We start from the raw sequence: 19,113 nt of genomic DNA on the forward strand, positions 1-19,113 counted from the left end.
CAGTCCCATATACCATACTCTTGACCAAATGGAAAAATAGTGGTAGATCTTGACATGAGTGTGTGCAATATCTGTTTTTCATTAGAGACTTGAGGAGCTAAGGGGAACATGTATGGTTAGATAGGTATTCAGCACGTATGAGACAGATCTTGCCTTGTTAACCAAATCACTAGTTGTTAATATTTACATTTTTTAATTTGTCATCATTTGCCTAGTCACTTTACATACATGTGTAATGAATTGTTAGGCTCACATTTGAGTGCATGCGTATCTTTGTAGGGAGTGACAGGGTGAAGTTTGCACATGCTGTACATGGTTTGCTTTTAATAAATATTGACTGTTAATGCAGGTTCTGAAACTTCTTTGTATGTTCTTTTTTCACAAAATAGGCTAAGAATAAAAACATTTTAGACTGGAAAAGATCAGAAAAGCCATTAGTACAACAGCTGTGAATTGAAAAACAACCAAGCAAGAGCCTATTTTCTAATGATTATGGTTGTTTTGACTGCTATAGGTGTCTGATCACCCCTTTCTAAGACGCCCCAGTTCTGGAATAGAAATTTTTAGGGCTATTTTCTTTTTTTTTAATGGGAAAAAGAATAAACAGCAGTATTGAAACAAAAAAACAAACAAATGTACATTATTTCCAGACTCAGTGAACTTCTGGTAGTTCTGGTCTTCAATTAATATGGTAGGGAGTTCACTTTGGCTTGTTTCCAGTGACTCAAATGATCAACGCATTTGCCAACAGTCCTTTTCTCACTTAAATCAAGTTGCAAGTCTTACGCTGAGGGGATAATGGTTGCCACATTTCCCTGTGCAATCAGCATACTGTCAGTTCTCATTGTGTTGTGAAGTGTTTCAGGATTCCTTGAATATGAAAGACACATATCCTTTTCCATCTGAGCAAATAAAAGCTGTTTTAAAAAATGAATACATTCCTCATAACAATAAGTGCAGTAATATGAACTTTTGCTCAAATAAACAACTTTATCTGATGTTTTATGTTGTCAAATTGAAAGACTTTTGTATAACATAACAAGTTAGTTAGCAGTTATTGCACCTTGCCAAAAATACCTTGTGTGGTACTAGGTAAAGATGTAGTGCTTTCTTGATAGAGATCTTTAAACACGTGTTTTCTGTGAATAAGATGTGCATATTTGTTTAACAGAATGCACATCAAGAGGATCTCATCAACAAGAAATGCAGTTCTGAGCTGCTTTGGTTAAGTTTACAGCCACTGGAAACCAGAAAAGTTGGTGTAATTTTTACACCAGTTGACTACAAAAGAGTAGCTTCCCTTATTTTAATCAGGTAAGACAAGTTTCAGTTGTAAGTGAGAATCAAACAACTCAATGTAAAAATCAATTTGCCAACTCTTGGAGCAAAGACAAATGGTCAAAATTTGGAAGTCAGAATACCTCCAGTTTAATAAAAATTGCTTAAATGGTCTTTGTGTCTTATGTCTCAGTCATTAAAAAATAGAGCCTTTTTTTCTTGATATGCGATCAGTGGCTTATAAAATGCATATGAATGTACTGAGGCAATTTTGAGTTGAGAGCAACACATTGGGTGGCTTTGCTATTTTCAACTTAAATCCATAATGATAGGATTTAAGTATCCAGTGAGTCTAATGTGCAGCCACACATTGGTTACCTCTGGAGGAAAACAGAGTTTATGGAAGCAGCAACCATTTTTAACTAGGTGGCACTGTTGTTATCCAGTGACAGTGGACACAAAGCTTGGTCCTTCACTGTGTGAAATTCACTGGTGACTGGTTCCAGAGTGATCCTGTTGGTATTTAGGGGAAACCTATCCAGGTGTGGCCAGTGATTCTGTTACTGAAACACTGTTGTCTTGGATGGGCACCTAGATAGTAAAGTCGCGGTTTTGCGAGCTTCATTTGTGTTTTAGTGGCTGATTGCTTGATTTTTATATTATGGCAGAAACAACTTGACTGTTCTGGATGTGGTCAATGTAGAAGGCTTTGGAGCCAAAGAATTGCTTAAAGTAGGGGGAAGACTACCCGGTGCAGGAGGGTCTCTTCGATTCAAGGTGCCAGAAGCTACACTAATGGACTGCAGACGACGTGAGTAAGAAGAAACAGGTCTCTGATTTTGTAGCTGGCTGCATTACTCCATAGTGGTACTGATACGGTACAGTAATGTTAAGTAAACAGAATGTTGAAATAGAAAAAGCTGAAGAGCTTGGTCATGAGAGGTGTAAATTTTGTTTTCTCAAAACACTGACTGAGGATAGTTACAAATTCTAGAAATACACTACTGCAAAACAGTCTTTATTAAAATGTTGGTAAGTTCCGAGTTCTTTATTAGGTTGAAAGTAAAAATAGCAATTTATTTGTAAAAGTAAGAAAATAATTTTTAAGCACTGTAAAATAATTATTCTTTTTTTATTCCTTTAAGAACTGAAAGACAGCAAGCAAATTCTATCCATTACGAAGAACTTCAAAGTAGAGAATATTGGGCCTCTTCCTATAACAATTTCATCAATGAAAATCAATGGTTACAGTTGCCAAGGATATGGATTTGAAGTGTTAGACTGTCAAGAATTTTTCCTGGCTCAGAACTCATCACGAGAGATCAGCATTGTGTAAGCACTGACAAATTTGCTGACAAATTAACTTAAGTGGAAATTTAAAATAATTAATTTCAGTCACAAGCACTCCAGTAGCACACCTGCATACAAAATTTGGTGACCTTGGAATATAAATTTCATAAGCATTTCCCCTTTTCAGTAAGGGTAATACTAACAAATTGATACTATAATAATGTTTCTTTATAAGACTCCATTGTTTTTACAAAGCAGCATACATGCTTTTGTCAGTGCATTTTGAAGTAATAAATTAAAGAGTTGTCACAATAAGAGAGTAAGAAATGCTTTGCCACTGCCTTTTTTTTTTTTGATTGTTATTCTCTAGCTTGTTGCAAGTAGCCTGACCACAGTCTAGTCATGTTTTCCTAATATTGCACATAGTGTAAAACTGATTCTTTTAAAAATCCTGTTGAGTGAAAGTCATGACTTAAGCGTAAGTAGAGTTAATAAATACTGTATTACAGTAACTGTGGTTTCATATGCAACAAGTGTCACCGCTACTGATTGAAAAGGCAAGTCATACCTTCTAGCAGTACCCATGGCAGTCAAATAGAATAATGGTATAGGTCAGGGAAATAAATGGAAGGAGACAGATATGATGTTTTCTTCTGCTTTCCCTATCTTTCCAGCCTTGTTCTAGACTTACCCTAGTACCTGACCCTTTCTGAAGTAATGCTGCCTGTATGCTTGACAGCTGTGCTTTTGGTAAAGAGTGTTTTTGTTAACATGAGTTGATCATGTGCACCTCCTTGAAAAAAGGAAAATGAGTCACAGTAATGAGTATTGTGAAGAGTCACAATAAAACACATATTTTACTGCTTGAAGATGACCTCAAAGTCTTACCTGTGTTAGGTGCTAATGCCATCTGCATAGTCTAAGCAGACAGTGGTCACTTATTTCATTGTCTTTTTTTCATACTATTAAAGCAGAAGGGTTTTTGTCTTTTTTGGTATCAGCATGACTTCAGAAAATGAACTTCAGCCCAGCGATGGGAAAATAACATCAGGTCTGTCTGCTTTTCCTGACAGATTCACTCCTGACTTTACATCTTCGTGGGTAATCCGGGAGCTTACGCTGGTGACTGCTGCTGATTTGGAGTTCCACTTCACGCTCAACGTGACTCTTCCTCACCATCTGTTACCACTATGTGCAGATGTGGTGCCAGGACCCAGCTGGGAAGAGTCTTTTTGGAGGCTTACTGTCCTCTTCGTAAGGTAATGCTTTCAGGGCCCCTGCACCAGTTTGAAAGGGACCCGCCAGTGAAAGATCAGCAAGCACTTGTTGTTAGGCTTCTGTTAGATTTTTAGTGGTGATAGGGCCTAAATCTTTACTGCATCTGTCTCCCGAGAGTCCTGCCAGCTGGCTGTGACAGCTTAGATGTGGTGCAGTAGCTGGTGATGGAGTTGTCAAGCATTTCTTGCTTCTCCTCCTGATAAACTTCCACATTAAGGCTGCAAAGGAAAAGGAATACCCACTGGATACTCCCCTTGCTAGAAGACTTACTCCCACTGCAGTAGAGATGGACGTGTAACATACTAGTATCTGAACATCATAAATAAAATTGAGTGGACTGGTAGATTATCTTTAAGTATTTCTTGAAAATAAACATGAATTTAATTTATAAAGTTTCAGACAACTGAGTGAGGACCTGCTTTTCCTTCTGCTTCTTTCCTTCTTTCACTTGTTAAAAAATATTTGTGTTTATTGTTAGATTTTGCTAGGCACTCTGCTAAACAGGCTATCCCAGAAAGATGATTTGGCTTGTGTTAGCTGACTCATTGCTTGCACATGGTAAACTGCTTTTAAGAGGACAACAATTAAGGGTTCTGCTCCTATGCATGTTTTTTTTGTCATCCTTTACTAACCTTTCACACTGTGTAGTGTGAACTGAATGTTGTGTTTATCTCAGATGATGTCCAGTGCTTTCGTCACACCAACCCTCAATTCCTACAGCCAGTACTAACAAGCAGCGAGTGTGACTGTCATGGTGATACATACATGTGTCGATGCATAACTAACTGACATGCTGATGTATACTGTGGTTCTACTTGCATTGTTGTTTTGACATTGAAAACAGAGAACAAATGAAGCAGCAATAATGACCACGTTACATGGTTCTAGATGCAACAGAAGGAGACTACAGGGATCAGAAAAATCAGGAATTTCTCATTCTGTTTTCCTGCTGACAAAATTTATCCTGCATGATTGAGAAGGTGGTTTGATGAATTACAAAGATTCTTGTTCTGATTGATTTATATTTGGTGCAGTTAATACACCATAGAGAAAGAGAAGATATTTTGCAGCTTCACTTTTAGTTCAGAAGTATGGTGGCATTTGTAGTCCATTTTATGCCAGCATTTTCTCTAGGAAAAGAAAGAGACAGTATTAAATAAATTATCAAAATAATGACATAACTATCGTGAATAAATAGAAGGTACTCAGAGGACTGATAAGTATCATACTATGATATATTGCTATTGTGTTGTAGTGAGGCTTACTTCTAACTGATCTTCAAATCAAGTATTAGCTTTTTTAGAATGGATTTTTTCTTTGTAAAGCTCATGGCTGAGTTATGTTATTGAGAGAATAACTAGCAAGGGCTATAAGGAAAAAAGGAAAAGAATGTTACAGCTGTTACTTATTTTAAACCGTATTTTGAGTTTTCTCATCTCTCGTCTTACTTAGAATTTACTAACTAAATATTTGAAAAGTGCATCTTGTTAGAAGCTTTTTAACTCTTTCACTGAATACTCCTGAAAATTGTAGACACCAGTATCTGTTGTTTTCTTTGGCAGTTTGTCCCTGCTCGGAGTGATTCTGATAGCCTTCCAGCAAGCCCAGTACATTCTAGCAGAGTTCATGAAATCAAGACAGAGGCCAAATCCTAGTTCTTCACCGCAGCAGAACAGCAACTCTGTTGACGTAATCAGCTCTGATTCCTACAAGTAAAAATACTCTTTTCTTCTTTTGAATTGCTTTTTTTTTGTACCCTGTTTATTGTAGAGTGGTGCTTTCCATCTGTTTGTATTTTGATATTACTGTGGGCTGGTTTAGAGGAGATAGTGTTCCAAGCAAACTCCTTCAGAGAGCTTTCAGTGTTGTAGTGTATATTCATCTTCACAAAAAAGAAATGGAAGAACTCAAAGGGTTTATTAATCTTGTATATTGTCAGTGGTACATAGGGTAGAAATTGTGTGATGGAAGTAAAGGACAGACCGTGTGCAGCAGCCGTGGAAAGAATGGAAAATACATCAATGGTCCTCAAATCTGACTCTCTTGGGTGGTCAGTTAGGCACTTACTGAAGCATATAAGCGTTTGAAGTCTAAGCACATACTTAGAGTCTTGCTCAACTCCCACTGAAATCAGAATGTGCTTAGCTGGTATGATAAATTGAAGACCTAATGCAATTTCACAGCTTGTGAATATGCCCCCCTTTCTTTTCTTACAATTCATGATAGCTTTGTATATAAAAACAAATCTCAAATAATTTATTTTTTCACCAGGGGAAGCTGCAAGACATTTATGGATTCCTATAGTTCTTCAGATAAAGGTAAAGGGAAGGGCTTCCTGTCTGTAGGCACTTCATCCAGCCGAAGTCAGAATGCAGCAAAGAGAAGTCCTGCGACCTATAGCCACTCTCAGAAGAAACACAAATGTTCAGTTTACTACAGTAAGCAGAAACCAAACACAGCAGCTGGCAGTGCTATTGCAGCTACTGATGAGAAACAAAGTCAGATTGCAGAGAACCAAATCTCAGCACCAAAAGAGGACATTTGCACTGATGTTGTCAGTGAAAACTGGGTAACTCTAAAATATGCAAATGGCATAAATGTTAACAAGAATTTAACTCTTCCAGAAAACTTTCTGGGTAAAGAAGAAAGTGCACTGAAAAATACAGTTCTCATTAAAAATACTTCTTCAGAATGTGATCTGAAAGAAGATCTTCAAACATGTATGTTTCCTAAGGAAACTAACCTTAAAACTTCAGAAAATCTAGCTGAGCTCAAAGAACAGGAGTTCTGTCCTGTGAAGATGTCCAAGAAGCTACCTGAAAGTCACTTGTCCAGAAATTCACCTCAGCAACAGCCGGAACTGCAAGAAATTTCTAGGAAAAATAGTGGTAATTTTTTTCAATTTCTGTCAGTTGAAATTAGTGGATGAAATCTTCTGTTGAGTTCACTGTGATCAGGATTTTGTCTTTTGCTTGGGACAAGGAGATGCGGTATTTCTTACGTGTTCACTATGATTTATCTGTTTACATTCCTAAGGAAACAGCTTGCGTTAAAATTTGTATCATAAATTTGCCTTGGTTTACAGATTTCAAGCTTGTGCTGTAGTATTTTAATGGTTAAAATAATTGATGTCATAGATCTGCTTGTAAGACACGAAGTGCCCTTTTCAAATATTCAGAAACATCCCAGTTTGCGATTTTCAGGTCCACTGAAAATCTGATACCTGATTTCTAGAGTCACCAAGCAAGCATGTTCAGTACTGGATATTCAGAACTTCTTTGATAAAACCACCTAAAAGAACAAAAGCTGACACCAGAGTATTGTGAAATTATATTTTGTAGGAATCTGCAGATCAACATTTCTCTTAGTAACTGCATAGCTGTATTGGTTTGTTTTTTTGTTTTTTTAAATTGTGGAACTAAGCTGCCTGGGAAGTCTTACCTCTTAGCTTCACAACTCAAAATTTTAAGAACAGCCCAAGAGCACCTGGAGGAAATCAAGAGCAGGGTAGGAGAATGTGTCCTCTGGAAGCTTGGCAAAGTAGTTGAATGCTGAAGACTGGCATTTGCTGTAACTGTGGCAGAGTTTCTTTAGTGAGTGAGCCATCATAGAGGGAGTTCAGGCCCTACTGTGGTGTGTAGTTGTTACTCTGGGCCCGTTGCTTCCCATTGTGTCATTATCTGTGAGATACAGCAGGTACAAGTGTGCTGTCTCAGGTGGAGGCAGGATAATTTCACTCATACTTACAAAGTACTTTAACATTCTTCATGTGCTCCTAAACTGCAGAGTGTTGTTCGTTCTTTGCTTTGAATTAGGAAATCAGATGGCAGGGAAAAAAGAAAACCAGTAATTATGTCTTAACTGCATTTACGTGCACAGGAAAGTAACTTTGAGTACAGGCTGCAGATACCATGTTTATACATAATCCAATTGGGAGATACTAGTCTCATTTTCATTGACAGAACTTCCACCTTGAGAGAGTGTTTCTGGCGTACTGACAGTTACTTGTGTTCAGTGGTAAAGCACTACAGGTAATCTGCCGCCTTGTCTTTTAGCAGTTGTGGTTTTCTGCACTGTCAGGAGTGTGAATATTTCTGTGTTTTAAGAAGTTTGGTAGGATAAATGAAGTCTAAAGAATACCATGTTGCAGTGTTTGTGTCTTGATTGTAGTTACAGACTTGGTTTTGTACAAACAGGGAGTCTTCAAGACCTCAGGTACTCGCATGTTTGTATGCTGGAGAGCAACGGAGCGCTTTTCAGAGCTCTGGCAGCCTCACTTGCTGGCTGTCTCCGGTGTTTCATTCACATGGGCTCCTTTTGCAGTCATTGTGACTGCCTGCTCCAGAGGGGAGAGGGCAGCTGACTCAGAGCTAGGACGTTGTAGTTGGTATAGGAAATCATAAAAATGTGTGGGTGTACCTTTCCCGTTTGAGAAGACCAGTTCAATGCAATAAGCGATGGCATTTCACGTGCAGCGCAGCCGAGAGTCTCAGTAGCAGATCAGTGTGGACATATTGCAGATATCTGAGATACCTGAAACCGATCAGAGCTGAAGTTAATTCTGTCCTGTCCAGCATTGGCAGGGCCCAGGTGGAGGACAGTGACTCGACTGGGCAATTCAGCTAGTTGTTAAGGCAGGCTGCTTCTCATTTTCTTCATCTCCTGGATTTTGTTAGACAAGACTAATTCTTCTTCCTCAAAAGTCTCTCAAGAAAATGAATTTTTAACGCAGAACTCATCCTAAAGAAAGGATGACTTCCCTTTGTGTTCATAGTGAATGTAGAGGGCGCTTAGGAGATATAAAGCACCAAATAAAGGCTGTCCTTATTTTGATCTACCCATTTTTGAAAAGTCTTCTCCCCACCCAGCTTGCAGGTTTTTTAGCCCAGTATTCTCTGGCTTCAGATTCTGCCTTACAGATGTGTGGCTGGGACTCAGATAGCTCAAATTCAGATGAGATGAGCAGGACTTGGGTAATTTATGTATGTGCTAGGAGTGGTGGGCCCATAAGCATGAATCAATACAGAGCTACTTTTTGCAACTGCTATAAAAATTTTTATACAGCATTAGCTTTTGATTTTGATATTTTCAGCATTGTCAGCCTAGAGGTTAGTCTCCTAGTCTTTTGGAAAGCAACACAAGTCTGTTTTTAAAAAAAGGTAGAAGATACTGCGGTTATGATTGGGAGCCCATTCCCTTCCCCATCAAATGGATGTTACGGTTTAATTCTAGGGAATAGCCAGCAAGTGCCTCTCAGGAATGAAACAGAAAACTGTGAGACTTTGAAAAAGCAGATCAACCTAAAGCCTTCCATGGAGAAAAAGATTAATAAAGGACCTAAGGAAGAGGCTCCATGCTGCGGAAAAGAGGAGGTTACTTCTTCTGAGGTTTGTATTGTGATATTTCTGCTTTTCAAATTAAAAATGATCTTTTGTTGTTTTTTTATATATGTATGCACCTATAGGTATATATGTGTAGGTAGGGATTATTACATACAGTCACAGATCTGAAAGAGTGTAAATCAGATGAACGAGGAAGTATGCAGACATGCTGTCCCACATCCATTTCATATTAATGCTGCTTTACAGGATGATGAACAGTTTGCATAATAATTAAAACAGTCCTTGTATTGTGATATTGGCTGTATCACAACCAGAGATACTCTTTGTTATTGCCAGAGCAGGCATAAATGTACTGGAATCTAATGCCAGCTGTCAGCCACAGTAATGATGTGGGAACATACTCTGGGGGAGACGTGTCCTAGATGGGCATATCAGCCTTCGTTGGCAGACCTGATCTCCAAATACAGGGCTTTACATCAGAAATTTTCATGTCAGAATACAGCAGGCAGAAGCCCCTTAACAGATTGTGAAGCTGCTGAGTAGGATCATTCTTCACTCCTGGTTTCTGAGCTTGATAAACACAGCAGACTGTGCCTTTGTTGCAGGCAGCATAAAACAGTTAAAAAACTTCATCAGGTAATTAGTAAACCCAAGAATTTGGATTATGTTTGTGTCCTGTCTACTGGATAGGAATCCCATGGCAGAAAGGTGTAAGGAAGAATTGCTTACCATGCTTGAAGAATATGTATCAGAAAAGACAGGGTCTAGTCTTGTTTTGGGAGCTGTTGTTACAAATTTCTTTCCGTGTGTGGTTGATGGTGCTCAGTTTGTTTCTTGCATTTTTTAAAATGACTATTATTTGTTGGTTAACTTACCCCATAATTTCCTCAGTTGTAATTCAAATGAATGCTTCCCCCCAACCCCCAGCTGCTGAGGAAAGGGAGGATTTATTGCTGCTGAACTTGCACACAAACTGATCATAAATGTGGCAGATGTTTTTTGGTTTTAGCACATTGGGAATTTTATTGACTGCTTTCGTTTTTCTCCCTCTATTTTTTTATTTCCCTGAAAGTCAGAGCTAGATGCTGTGAGGGGGAAAATGCGAACATTGGGAATTCAAAAATTTCTCTCATCATCTGTTGGTGTCTTGAAGGACAGAGTCTTGGAAAGGCTGGTCAAATTGATGGTGCTGGAAAGATGATGTGCTGTGGAAAGACACTAAATCATGAAGTAACTATGCATTTGGGTCGGGTCATTTTTTCCAGAGAAATTTAGCTAGAAAAATCCAATGGAGTTCATTTACTAAGTTAACTTCATTTTATAATGTAGGTATTGTCTCAGCTCATATTTTTACCTTTAGCAAGAAGATGCGTATAGGAAGAAGAAACCTCAGGAGAAGAAGGAAGGAAATGTACCAAATATGAATTGGAATAGAAATAGAGCATCTAGAAAAAATAAGAAGAAGAATGTTAATATATCTGCAAGGTATGTATTGCCTCACCAAATCATGAAGAAATCCAGAGTTGCTGTAATGTTTCTGCAGGTTTTGCATAGTACATTAGGCAGGATTGCTTTATCTGTTTAAACAAACACACTTTAATCCTGGCTAGAGCCTTTATTTTTAAGAATGTGCAGTACTAAGTAACACCAGCAAAAAAAAAAAATATTTTTCCATTTGTAAATCTGCATGTGTATAGACACACCCCATTCTGCATAGCAGTGGTTGCTCTCAGTTATAGTCTGGAATTTGCTCTCTGAAGTTTGGATAGTTAGCTTCCTTTCCATTGTGTATTGTGTGGATAAAAGCCAGTCATGTATTCTCTTCAGTGAAAAAAGGAAAACAAAGTTATTGATATGATTCCACCTTCAGGAGAATCATCTGCTTTATTGAGTAACTGAGAGAACGTTGTCTTCTAGTAGTTTTGGAAGAGGAAGAGAAATATGTAGAAAAGGGACAGTGGCTTGCATTTTTGCTGCAATGATTGAAAAGATTAGAGCAGCACTAGGCTCTTAATTATTTTTTCATGTATTTTAAATTTAAGTTATTTTGGTGGTTGTTAAAAAATACCAGTTATAAACTGCTGCTATAATAGAAACACTTATGAGGAGAAAATCCTCCTCCTTCCCTTCCCCCAGCCCTTTGAATTAAGGTCATGATCCTACAAAGCCTTCACAGATTTAATCTTTATTGCGAGTGGTCCTATTGAGGTCAGTGGACTTAACAAGGAGATTGTAAATCTGAAGGGGTTGTTATAACTCCTTATAAACAAATTACTATTTGTTGTGTGGGAAGTCAGCACGTGTGTAAATCTTTGCAGGATGCACACCTTTGTAGGTAGGAAGGATAAAAAAATGGAAATAAAATACTGAAATTTGGTGTCTGTTCCTTGAACTGATTCAGCAGTTGCTGCTTTCTGAGTTAAGATGTAACTGTTTCCTTCCTGTAGAAACTTGACAGCTGGATTTTATTCATTTTCCCTTAATACTCTCCAATTATGATACTGGATCCAGATATTTCAGTTTTACTAGCAAAAACTTAAGATTACTTCAGATGATGGTTTTATTCTAGTTATAATTATGCTAATGAAATAGACGTAGGGCACATTTTTCTGTGTATCTAGATCTTTGTACAGTGCTAGACTGTGCTTATCACTATAACATCTGATTGCCTCCTGCAGGTGCATTAGAGAATGGAGTTAAACATACACATGTTGTTTTGCTTCTCCCCCTGAGACGCAGTCATCTGTGTGGTGGGATATTGCATTTTGGGAAAGGTTTTTTAGGTTTCTGTAAAGTTTGGGAATAAGACTCCTAAACCTATTCCTTGCACCACATCCTGCTACGATAGCCGTGTGAGTTGAAGTGTTTAATGCCTGAAAAGGAAAAATGCAGCTGAAATGTAAAATGCAAACATGTTTCTTTGGGTGTGGTTGTATTAGGGTCCCTGAGCAGAGCGAGTTGAAGCATATGTGCAGTGAATTTGAAAGGCCGGATCTGAGAGCGAATATTGGAATAAGAGCCTGGTGTCCTCAGGGTAACGGGGAAAATTGTAAAGCAGACCAAAAAGCTGGGAGCTTGTCTATACAAGGAGAAACAGGTATGAAATCTTAATTGTCTTAAACAGGGGAAAAAAAGTACTGTGGTTTTTGTGGTAGTAGAGCTGTATTCCCTCCTTGAAAGAGTTGTGCTTCTCTTCCTTTTGAACCCTGACGCGAAGATGGCAGGACCGGCACGACGCAGTGCCTGAAATAATACCTGCTCACTTCTGAAGTGCTCCGCATGCTTTCTCCACGGGGTTGGTTGGTGGTGCAAATCAGAAGATGAATCAGTCTGAAGCCATATCCATCAGTCCAGGGTGAAGGACTGACAGTCTGCTTGTGTGTTCAAATTAAAGCTGGTATTAACTGAAGCAGCTGTATTGCGAAGGCCACCTTTAGAATAGGCAGGTCATTTTTAAAAAACACCACTAGCTTGGGTTCCTGTTTCCTGCCTTTCTGTCAGGATTTTAATCAGCTGTTTTCCCAGGCTTTTGGGAAGAGGAGGGCTGAAGAAGGTATCAATGTTTATAGGATTGTCCTTTGCTTCCCTGATGAGATAATAAGAAAGGAAAATCTATCGCTTATGAATTCATTGCTTGCAACATTTGTCATTGCTTTTAGTATACATGTTCCTACAGCCAGGCTATGTTTCATGTTTAAATATTAACTATATATTTCAAAGAACAGTATGGGCTTCCTATTTCAAATTATTGCCTCTAACTGCACTGTATCCTCACTTGCATTCATTGTACTGGGGATGTTGTGTAGGTCATAAGCTCCTCATGGTAAGGGCTGGTGCGTTTATCTTGAGGCTATGAGTAAATATTATTTTCTGTCCTATTATCAGTAAATTCAGAGAATCCATGTAAATTTATATTCCACATGACTTTTCGCTGAATCTTCAGCTGAAACACTTTCTTAAACGTTTTGTGTTGGGGTTTGTTTGTTGGGGTTTTTTTTTCAACTTCTTTAGAAAGCTTTTATCAACGGACCAAAAAGAAGTGTTTGGAGAAGTTTTGTTCTGATTCAAGCTCAGATTGTGGAAGTTCATCGGGAAGCGTTCGTGCCAGTCGTGGGAGCTGGGGTAGCTGGAGCAGTACCAGCAGTTCAGACGGAGATAAAAAGCCCATGATTACTGCCAGGCATTTTCTTCCATCCAGTAAGTTCTGCAAATACCACCTCTGCACAGTAGTGGGCAGAGTTTCAGCCTTCCTTCTGAATGGAAAGGGGTGCTGTGGCGAGGGGCACGTAACTTGCCTTTTATAGGGCACCTCTCAGAAACACGAGGAGAGATTTAAAGAACTTGGTACTTGGAAAAAAAAGTACCACAAGTTTTGTGGGGATGAAGATGAGCTGTCAGGCTACAGAGAAAGTGTCAAGCTCCTCACTGAGGAAGGTGCACAATTATTTTTCATGGAAAGATGGAAGAACTGGGAGTCACCAGTCAAAGCAATTTTTGCCTTTGAATTTATGTTACATCACATTATTCTTTTAAAAACGTTATAGCTGTTTAAGAAATCCACAAATGAGAAATGTGTGAAAGCAGTTCAGATCTGAGGATGCTGGGATTGGATAGCTGTATTTGAGGCATAAGTAGGCAGGAGACCTGAGCCACTTGCCTAGTATGAGAAATGGGAACTGTGGTTCATTACTGCAGTTTTTTGAATGCCTGAATATCATTAAAATAGTTGAAAGCCTAAGCCCTGTCACTGCCATCACTATCCAGATTGATGTAGCACTAGACGTAAATTTTAAAGAAGAATAAAGAAAAGTAAACCCAGCTTTGACTACCTGAAAAAAGCTGTTTTGAATAATTTAAAAATATGCATGCACTTACATACACATACATGTATTTGTGTATGTATAAAACTTTGCATTACCAAAAGTATATTATATCTGAACCTACGATTCAATAGATAACAAATTGTGTGTACATGACTTTTCTGTTTGTTCAAATTGTAATGCCTCTTAAAAAAAAAGAAAAGAAGTAATTTCAAATTCAAAATGAATTTGGTAGTAACAAGGAACCTCTCCATTAAGTGTGGTAATCACTTACAAGTCATAAAATACATTTAAGACCATGTGGATGTAAATAGCACGCTTTGAAATTAATGCAGTTAGTGATACTCCGGTCTGAGAGAAAATTTTATTAACATCATTGATGATTCTGTTTATGTGTATGTATATTCTGTGCATACGTCTTTTTTTAGGATCTTTGATTTTCACGGTCATTCTTTTCTTTAGGAGAGAATATTTCACAAAATGATTTTCCATCTGAAACTCCTATCACTTTAAATCTGTCTCATAACATCTGCAATACCAGGTAAAAAATTTGAATCTACACCTGTAAGACATTAAAGAAACACCACCAACTTGAAATTTTGTCTCAATTAGTTAAATTATACCTACCTGTTGTCTTGCCATTTTTTGTGATAATCTAATTGTACTTACTAGTTGGAAGAAGAATAATCTTCTTCAGTACATTAAAAGATATATGCAAAATGGATTATGCTGGGGAAATACGATAAATGCTTCCAAATGTAAAATAAAATTGGGGAAAAAAGGAAATTGTTCTTCCCCTCTCATTTCTTCCAGATCTTAGCAACTTACTACATTTCCATTACCACTTAGTTATATTAAAGTAATAATGGTTTAAAAAAAAAAAAAAGGTGGGAGTGAGACTTTCAAGTTGATGTTATTCTTTTAATGGGAATAATGTTCTCCTAGGATATACAGCATGAAAATTGATTCCCCCCTCCCCCACATTCCTTTCTACCTCTTTACTGTAGTAGAGATAGCATCTCCAATTTTTATTACTACGAGTCCTCATTTCACTTCTCATTCATGACTGTCTGTTTTCACTAGCAGAAGTAATTTAATCCTTTTCCTCTGGTATTCTGGTGCTTGAAAATGTTCCCTTTCCATTCACATTGACTAGTTTTTTTCATGGGATTCGATGAATATGAAATTGATGTTCATGTGTGCCTATGTGTTTTCGGGCACATAAAAGTAAACTTGCCTGAAAGTTGTTTGGAGCATTGAAACGTTATGAGAGATCCTACTCATCTTTACGGACTATAGCTTGTTTTCCAATTTTAGAGAAGAGCTGTTGAATTAATTTGCAATAGGTTGATACTTTGATAATAAAAGTGGGGTAATTAAGACGTATTAATTTTATTCATTTTGCATATGTATAAAGTAGCTGGCTTTTAATTGGAGGAAAAAACTTTAAAAAATTGTACAGTGGTTAATAAGAAAAACCAGAAAAGAGTGGGAAAGCAATAGCAATCATGATGTTGATTAGAATATTTTTTACATCTCTGTATATTTCCTTTGAAATAGTTTACATTGTGAAACATTACAGTGTCTAGACTTAAGAAATCAAATTTTCTTTTCATTCAGCAGAGACATGAACAGCATCCCCCAATATCCTGAAACCTTATGTCCGAATTTCACTGACATAGCTGCAGATCCCGACAAAAATAAAGGTCAGTTACTTCATTAGCAACTGAACTTTTTTTTTGCACACTTTGTCAAGCAGTTTCAGTGATGTTGCTAGTAATATTTGTGTACACCAACTTGGTAAGACATGTTGTTACTAGAACTTGACTTACTTCTAAACGAGTTAAGAGCAAAGTTAGCAAATGAAGGCTTAAAATCTTGACATTTTTTGCTGCATCTTCTCTGTGTGAAGACAGCATTTAGCTTTCAACTCACATGTTAGGTGTTCTTTGTTTTTTCCTCCTCTTGCTTTGCACAGATTTATGTCCAAAAGTAATGTGGTTGGGAAATCAAGAGCACTGGTTGCTGTGTTAAAATGAAGCTCGGCATCAAATCAGATATGACCATTTTTCTCTCTAAATTTCCACAGTTGGGACTTGCTCTCTTTGAAAGCAATAATGAATGAGGTTGGGTTGGGCTGTTAAAAGTCTTGAGTTTTCATTGTTTGTATCTCCAAGGGAAGTAATATTAACTTGTTGAGTGGGATTCATAAAAGCAACAGGCTACATGGTGACTTTGAAAGCTGGTTAGGACACATGGTTCTTTGGGCAGCAGAACTGCCTGCCCATGGCTGTCCTTTCTGCTGTAGGTTTAACCTGTGTCTGGTAGGATACAAATGCTGATTAAACTTTTTCTGTGGTGGCAATATTCATAATATCTATTGTGTGAAATAATGAAATAGAGCTAACTTTGCAACTGTTGTCTCATGGAGACTGTTCCTTTGGATTTTCTCCTTTCTCCAGCTGCCTGTTCTCACAGAGTTGATAGGAACCAAGTATCTGCGGGTAGTCAGGGGACTCAGTCTGTAGAGAGCAGCACAATGAATATCTGCCCTAGGGGCTAAATACAGCCGTAACAAGTTCATGTATTGTTTGGTTGTGAATGGCTCTTGTCTATTAAAAACCCGTCCCTGTTCCTGCTGCATTCATGCGGTTGGACTTCAGAGATGGTTACTGACTGATGGGTGGGGTTGAGGGGGAGGCTGGTGGGGAATCCACCTCCCTGCTGTCTGTCCTGCTGTGAGGAAGGGTGCTGCCTTGGCACTGGCAGCTGATGACTTAAGGACTTGCTATAGGAATTTCTTGCCCTGTTCTGCTGAATTTCAGCTTCTTGGTTCAAGTTTTTTTTATATATATATTTTTAAAAAATAGAAATTTTGAGGTTTGTTTAAAGATGGACATTCATCACAAAAAATGTAATTGGTTAGTAATACCGGATTTTTTATCTAGCATAAGAATAAAGTGTCATTGTGATATTCAGAGTTTGTGGAACCTCCTTCCTGTTGTTCTGCATTTCATTCCCTTTTCCCTTTTTAGGTCTTTACCCAGCAGGAGACTTGTGGCCTGCCCAGCCAGTCTGCCTGACAAACAGTTTAAACTACAACCTTGAGAATAATATACCGTGCATGATCCAAGAAACCCCCTCTGTCCACAACAGGCAAGTTATGTTTTATGTAAATAGTATGGATAACGCTTTGTTCAGGTTTCTGTGATGCAGAGGACTGTACTTGAGCTTATCTTATAATATTTGTAAGGCAGGTGATAGTTAAAGTAAAATTCTTGCTGTCGCTTCAATCTTAGTTCTAGTTGTTTATGCTCTTCCATTAGTACATCATGATTAATTTTGCTAAGACAAATTCACTGGTGTTCCTGCTTATATACAGATATTCCAGAACTTCTTTCAAAATTAATTAAATACTTTTTGGAAAGCTTTTAATTTCTTCCACTTCTTTTGCATAAGGCCTGGCTTCTAGGTTCGTTGCCCTCTTGCTAAATACATAGCTTCTGTATATCATGGGGTTTGTTCTGCAGTGTGTACTCATGTTAAATGGCATGAACAGACATTGTTAAATAAAGGCAAATAGTCCGGTTTGAAGGTGGTGTAAGGATACAAGTTGGTCTGATTGTTTGAGGCTCTGTGTTGGGTTGACCTTCCTGTAGTAATGAACTTGAGTAATTCTTGTACTTTAGACTCTCCACACCGCAAATTTTACTAACGAAAGATGCACCTCTGACTAGTGAGAAGAAATACTCTGCCACCACACAGCAGTGAAATATGGCCAGTTCTTCAAATCATATCCTGTCATTCAAAATGACAGAGTGGTAACGCAGAAATCCCCAAGTGATGGTCTTGTGATCTCAACCAGCCTGCTAACCTCAATTCTAACTGTCATGTCAACAAACTGCAGCCCTAATGATTGGGAGCAATGGCCAGCAGTCTGTCCGACTCTCAAGTCAGATGAAATACATGGTGATTTGTGGCAGATTCTGTATTATGCTACTTTGCTTTCATACGCCCATCTCAATTTGGGCTTCATATGCAAAACTACATGTAATTATTTATTCATATGTAGTAGTGATAACTTAGAGTAACTTCTTGCCTGAAGAGTAAAACTGAATTAGCACAATGTGAAATCCTTTTGTATGCCTGCCTTGTCCAGACTAGGTCCAAACTTGGACTTCTTCAGGCTCACTGCATAGCGGGGCTTGTTACACTTCTGACATATCTTTAAGAATTACTTTTGAAAAGTCTTCTTGAGATTCTGAAATTATTTTAATGAAAACAAGTCCCTACAAATTAATGTGTAGTTTAGAAAACATAATTGTTTAACAGGACTTTTAACACATGGTAGGGAAAGTAGAAATCCCCATTTTAATTGCTATTCTCAGGCATCCAAACGCTTGAGAATGCATTACATTTTCTTCTATTTAAAGACACATTATTTCACTTTATATCTACCATTAACATGGTTGTGGGAAAGAAGTACAATTATTTTCTTTTTACAGAGGAATAAGTTGAGCCCAGTTAGGTGTTGCAGGACTCTGGTAGCTGTCATTACAAGTTGTTTATCCTCCCAGAGGAAAAAGAGCTCAGTGAGAGAATCGCTATGATTACATAGTGGCACAGAGTAGGTACTGGTGGAACTGGCAAGCGGAATGTGAAAAGCCTCATTGTCAGTTACAGGCATTTTGCATCCAACAGCTTTACATTGAATAAGTTTTTCTAAATAATTTTCAGAAGTTCTGCAAATTGTTTCTGACAGCAGATTTTTCTTTTTCTTGGGACAGCTTCATTGACTGGAATGCAGCTTGTGACAGCCAGTTTTCCAACATGTATTGTCCACTAGAGATGAATGAATATGGTGCTTTCCCAGAAGGTAGGATGAAGTAAAGCTTATGAATTATCACTGAGCATGGTTTTTTCTCTCACCTTTTGTAGAACAAAAGGCTGAGCTTGTCTATAAACATCTGGGCGTTCATTGCTTAAGCGGACTTTACGGTTTCCAGCTGACTGGGTGCTTTGTGGTAATAAACAATGTCTGCATGTGACGGATGAGAAGACTGATCTTCGTATGGAGTTAGTAAGCCTGGAAAGCCAGTATACAG

General features: G+C 38.0%; 1 protein-coding gene across 2 annotated transcripts in view; it reads left to right on the forward strand.

The window, feature by feature from the left end:
- The window catches only part of TMEM131L (transmembrane 131 like), an 83,399-nt gene that overhangs the window by 61,644 nt on the left and 2,642 nt on the right, over positions 1 to 19,113 (forward strand). Inside the window, exons 20-33 of one of the 2 annotated variants that reach the window (XM_052777626.1) lie at positions 1,172 to 1,314; positions 1,947 to 2,089; positions 2,424 to 2,610; positions 3,642 to 3,827; positions 5,409 to 5,558; positions 6,118 to 6,734; positions 9,079 to 9,233; positions 10,549 to 10,673; positions 12,128 to 12,285; positions 13,200 to 13,385; positions 14,471 to 14,549; positions 15,629 to 15,714; positions 17,044 to 17,164; positions 18,796 to 18,884. In XM_052777626.1, the coding sequence (XP_052633586.1) occupies positions 1,172 to 1,314; positions 1,947 to 2,089; positions 2,424 to 2,610; positions 3,642 to 3,827; positions 5,409 to 5,558; positions 6,118 to 6,734; positions 9,079 to 9,233; positions 10,549 to 10,673; positions 12,128 to 12,285; positions 13,200 to 13,385; positions 14,471 to 14,549; positions 15,629 to 15,714; positions 17,044 to 17,164; positions 18,796 to 18,884 (2,425 nt within the window). The remainder of the gene's footprint in view (positions 1 to 1,171; positions 1,315 to 1,946; positions 2,090 to 2,423; positions 2,611 to 3,641; positions 3,828 to 5,408; positions 5,559 to 6,117; positions 6,735 to 9,078; positions 9,234 to 10,548; positions 10,674 to 12,127; positions 12,286 to 13,199; positions 13,386 to 14,470; positions 14,550 to 15,628; positions 15,715 to 17,043; positions 17,165 to 18,795; positions 18,885 to 19,113) is intronic. The other variant, XM_052777634.1, reaches the window with a different exon arrangement.

Source organism: Harpia harpyja, chromosome 2, assembly GCF_026419915.1.
Source record: "Harpia harpyja isolate bHarHar1 chromosome 2, bHarHar1 primary haplotype, whole genome shotgun sequence".
Taxonomy (NCBI): Eukaryota; Metazoa; Chordata; class Aves; order Accipitriformes; family Accipitridae; genus Harpia; species Harpia harpyja.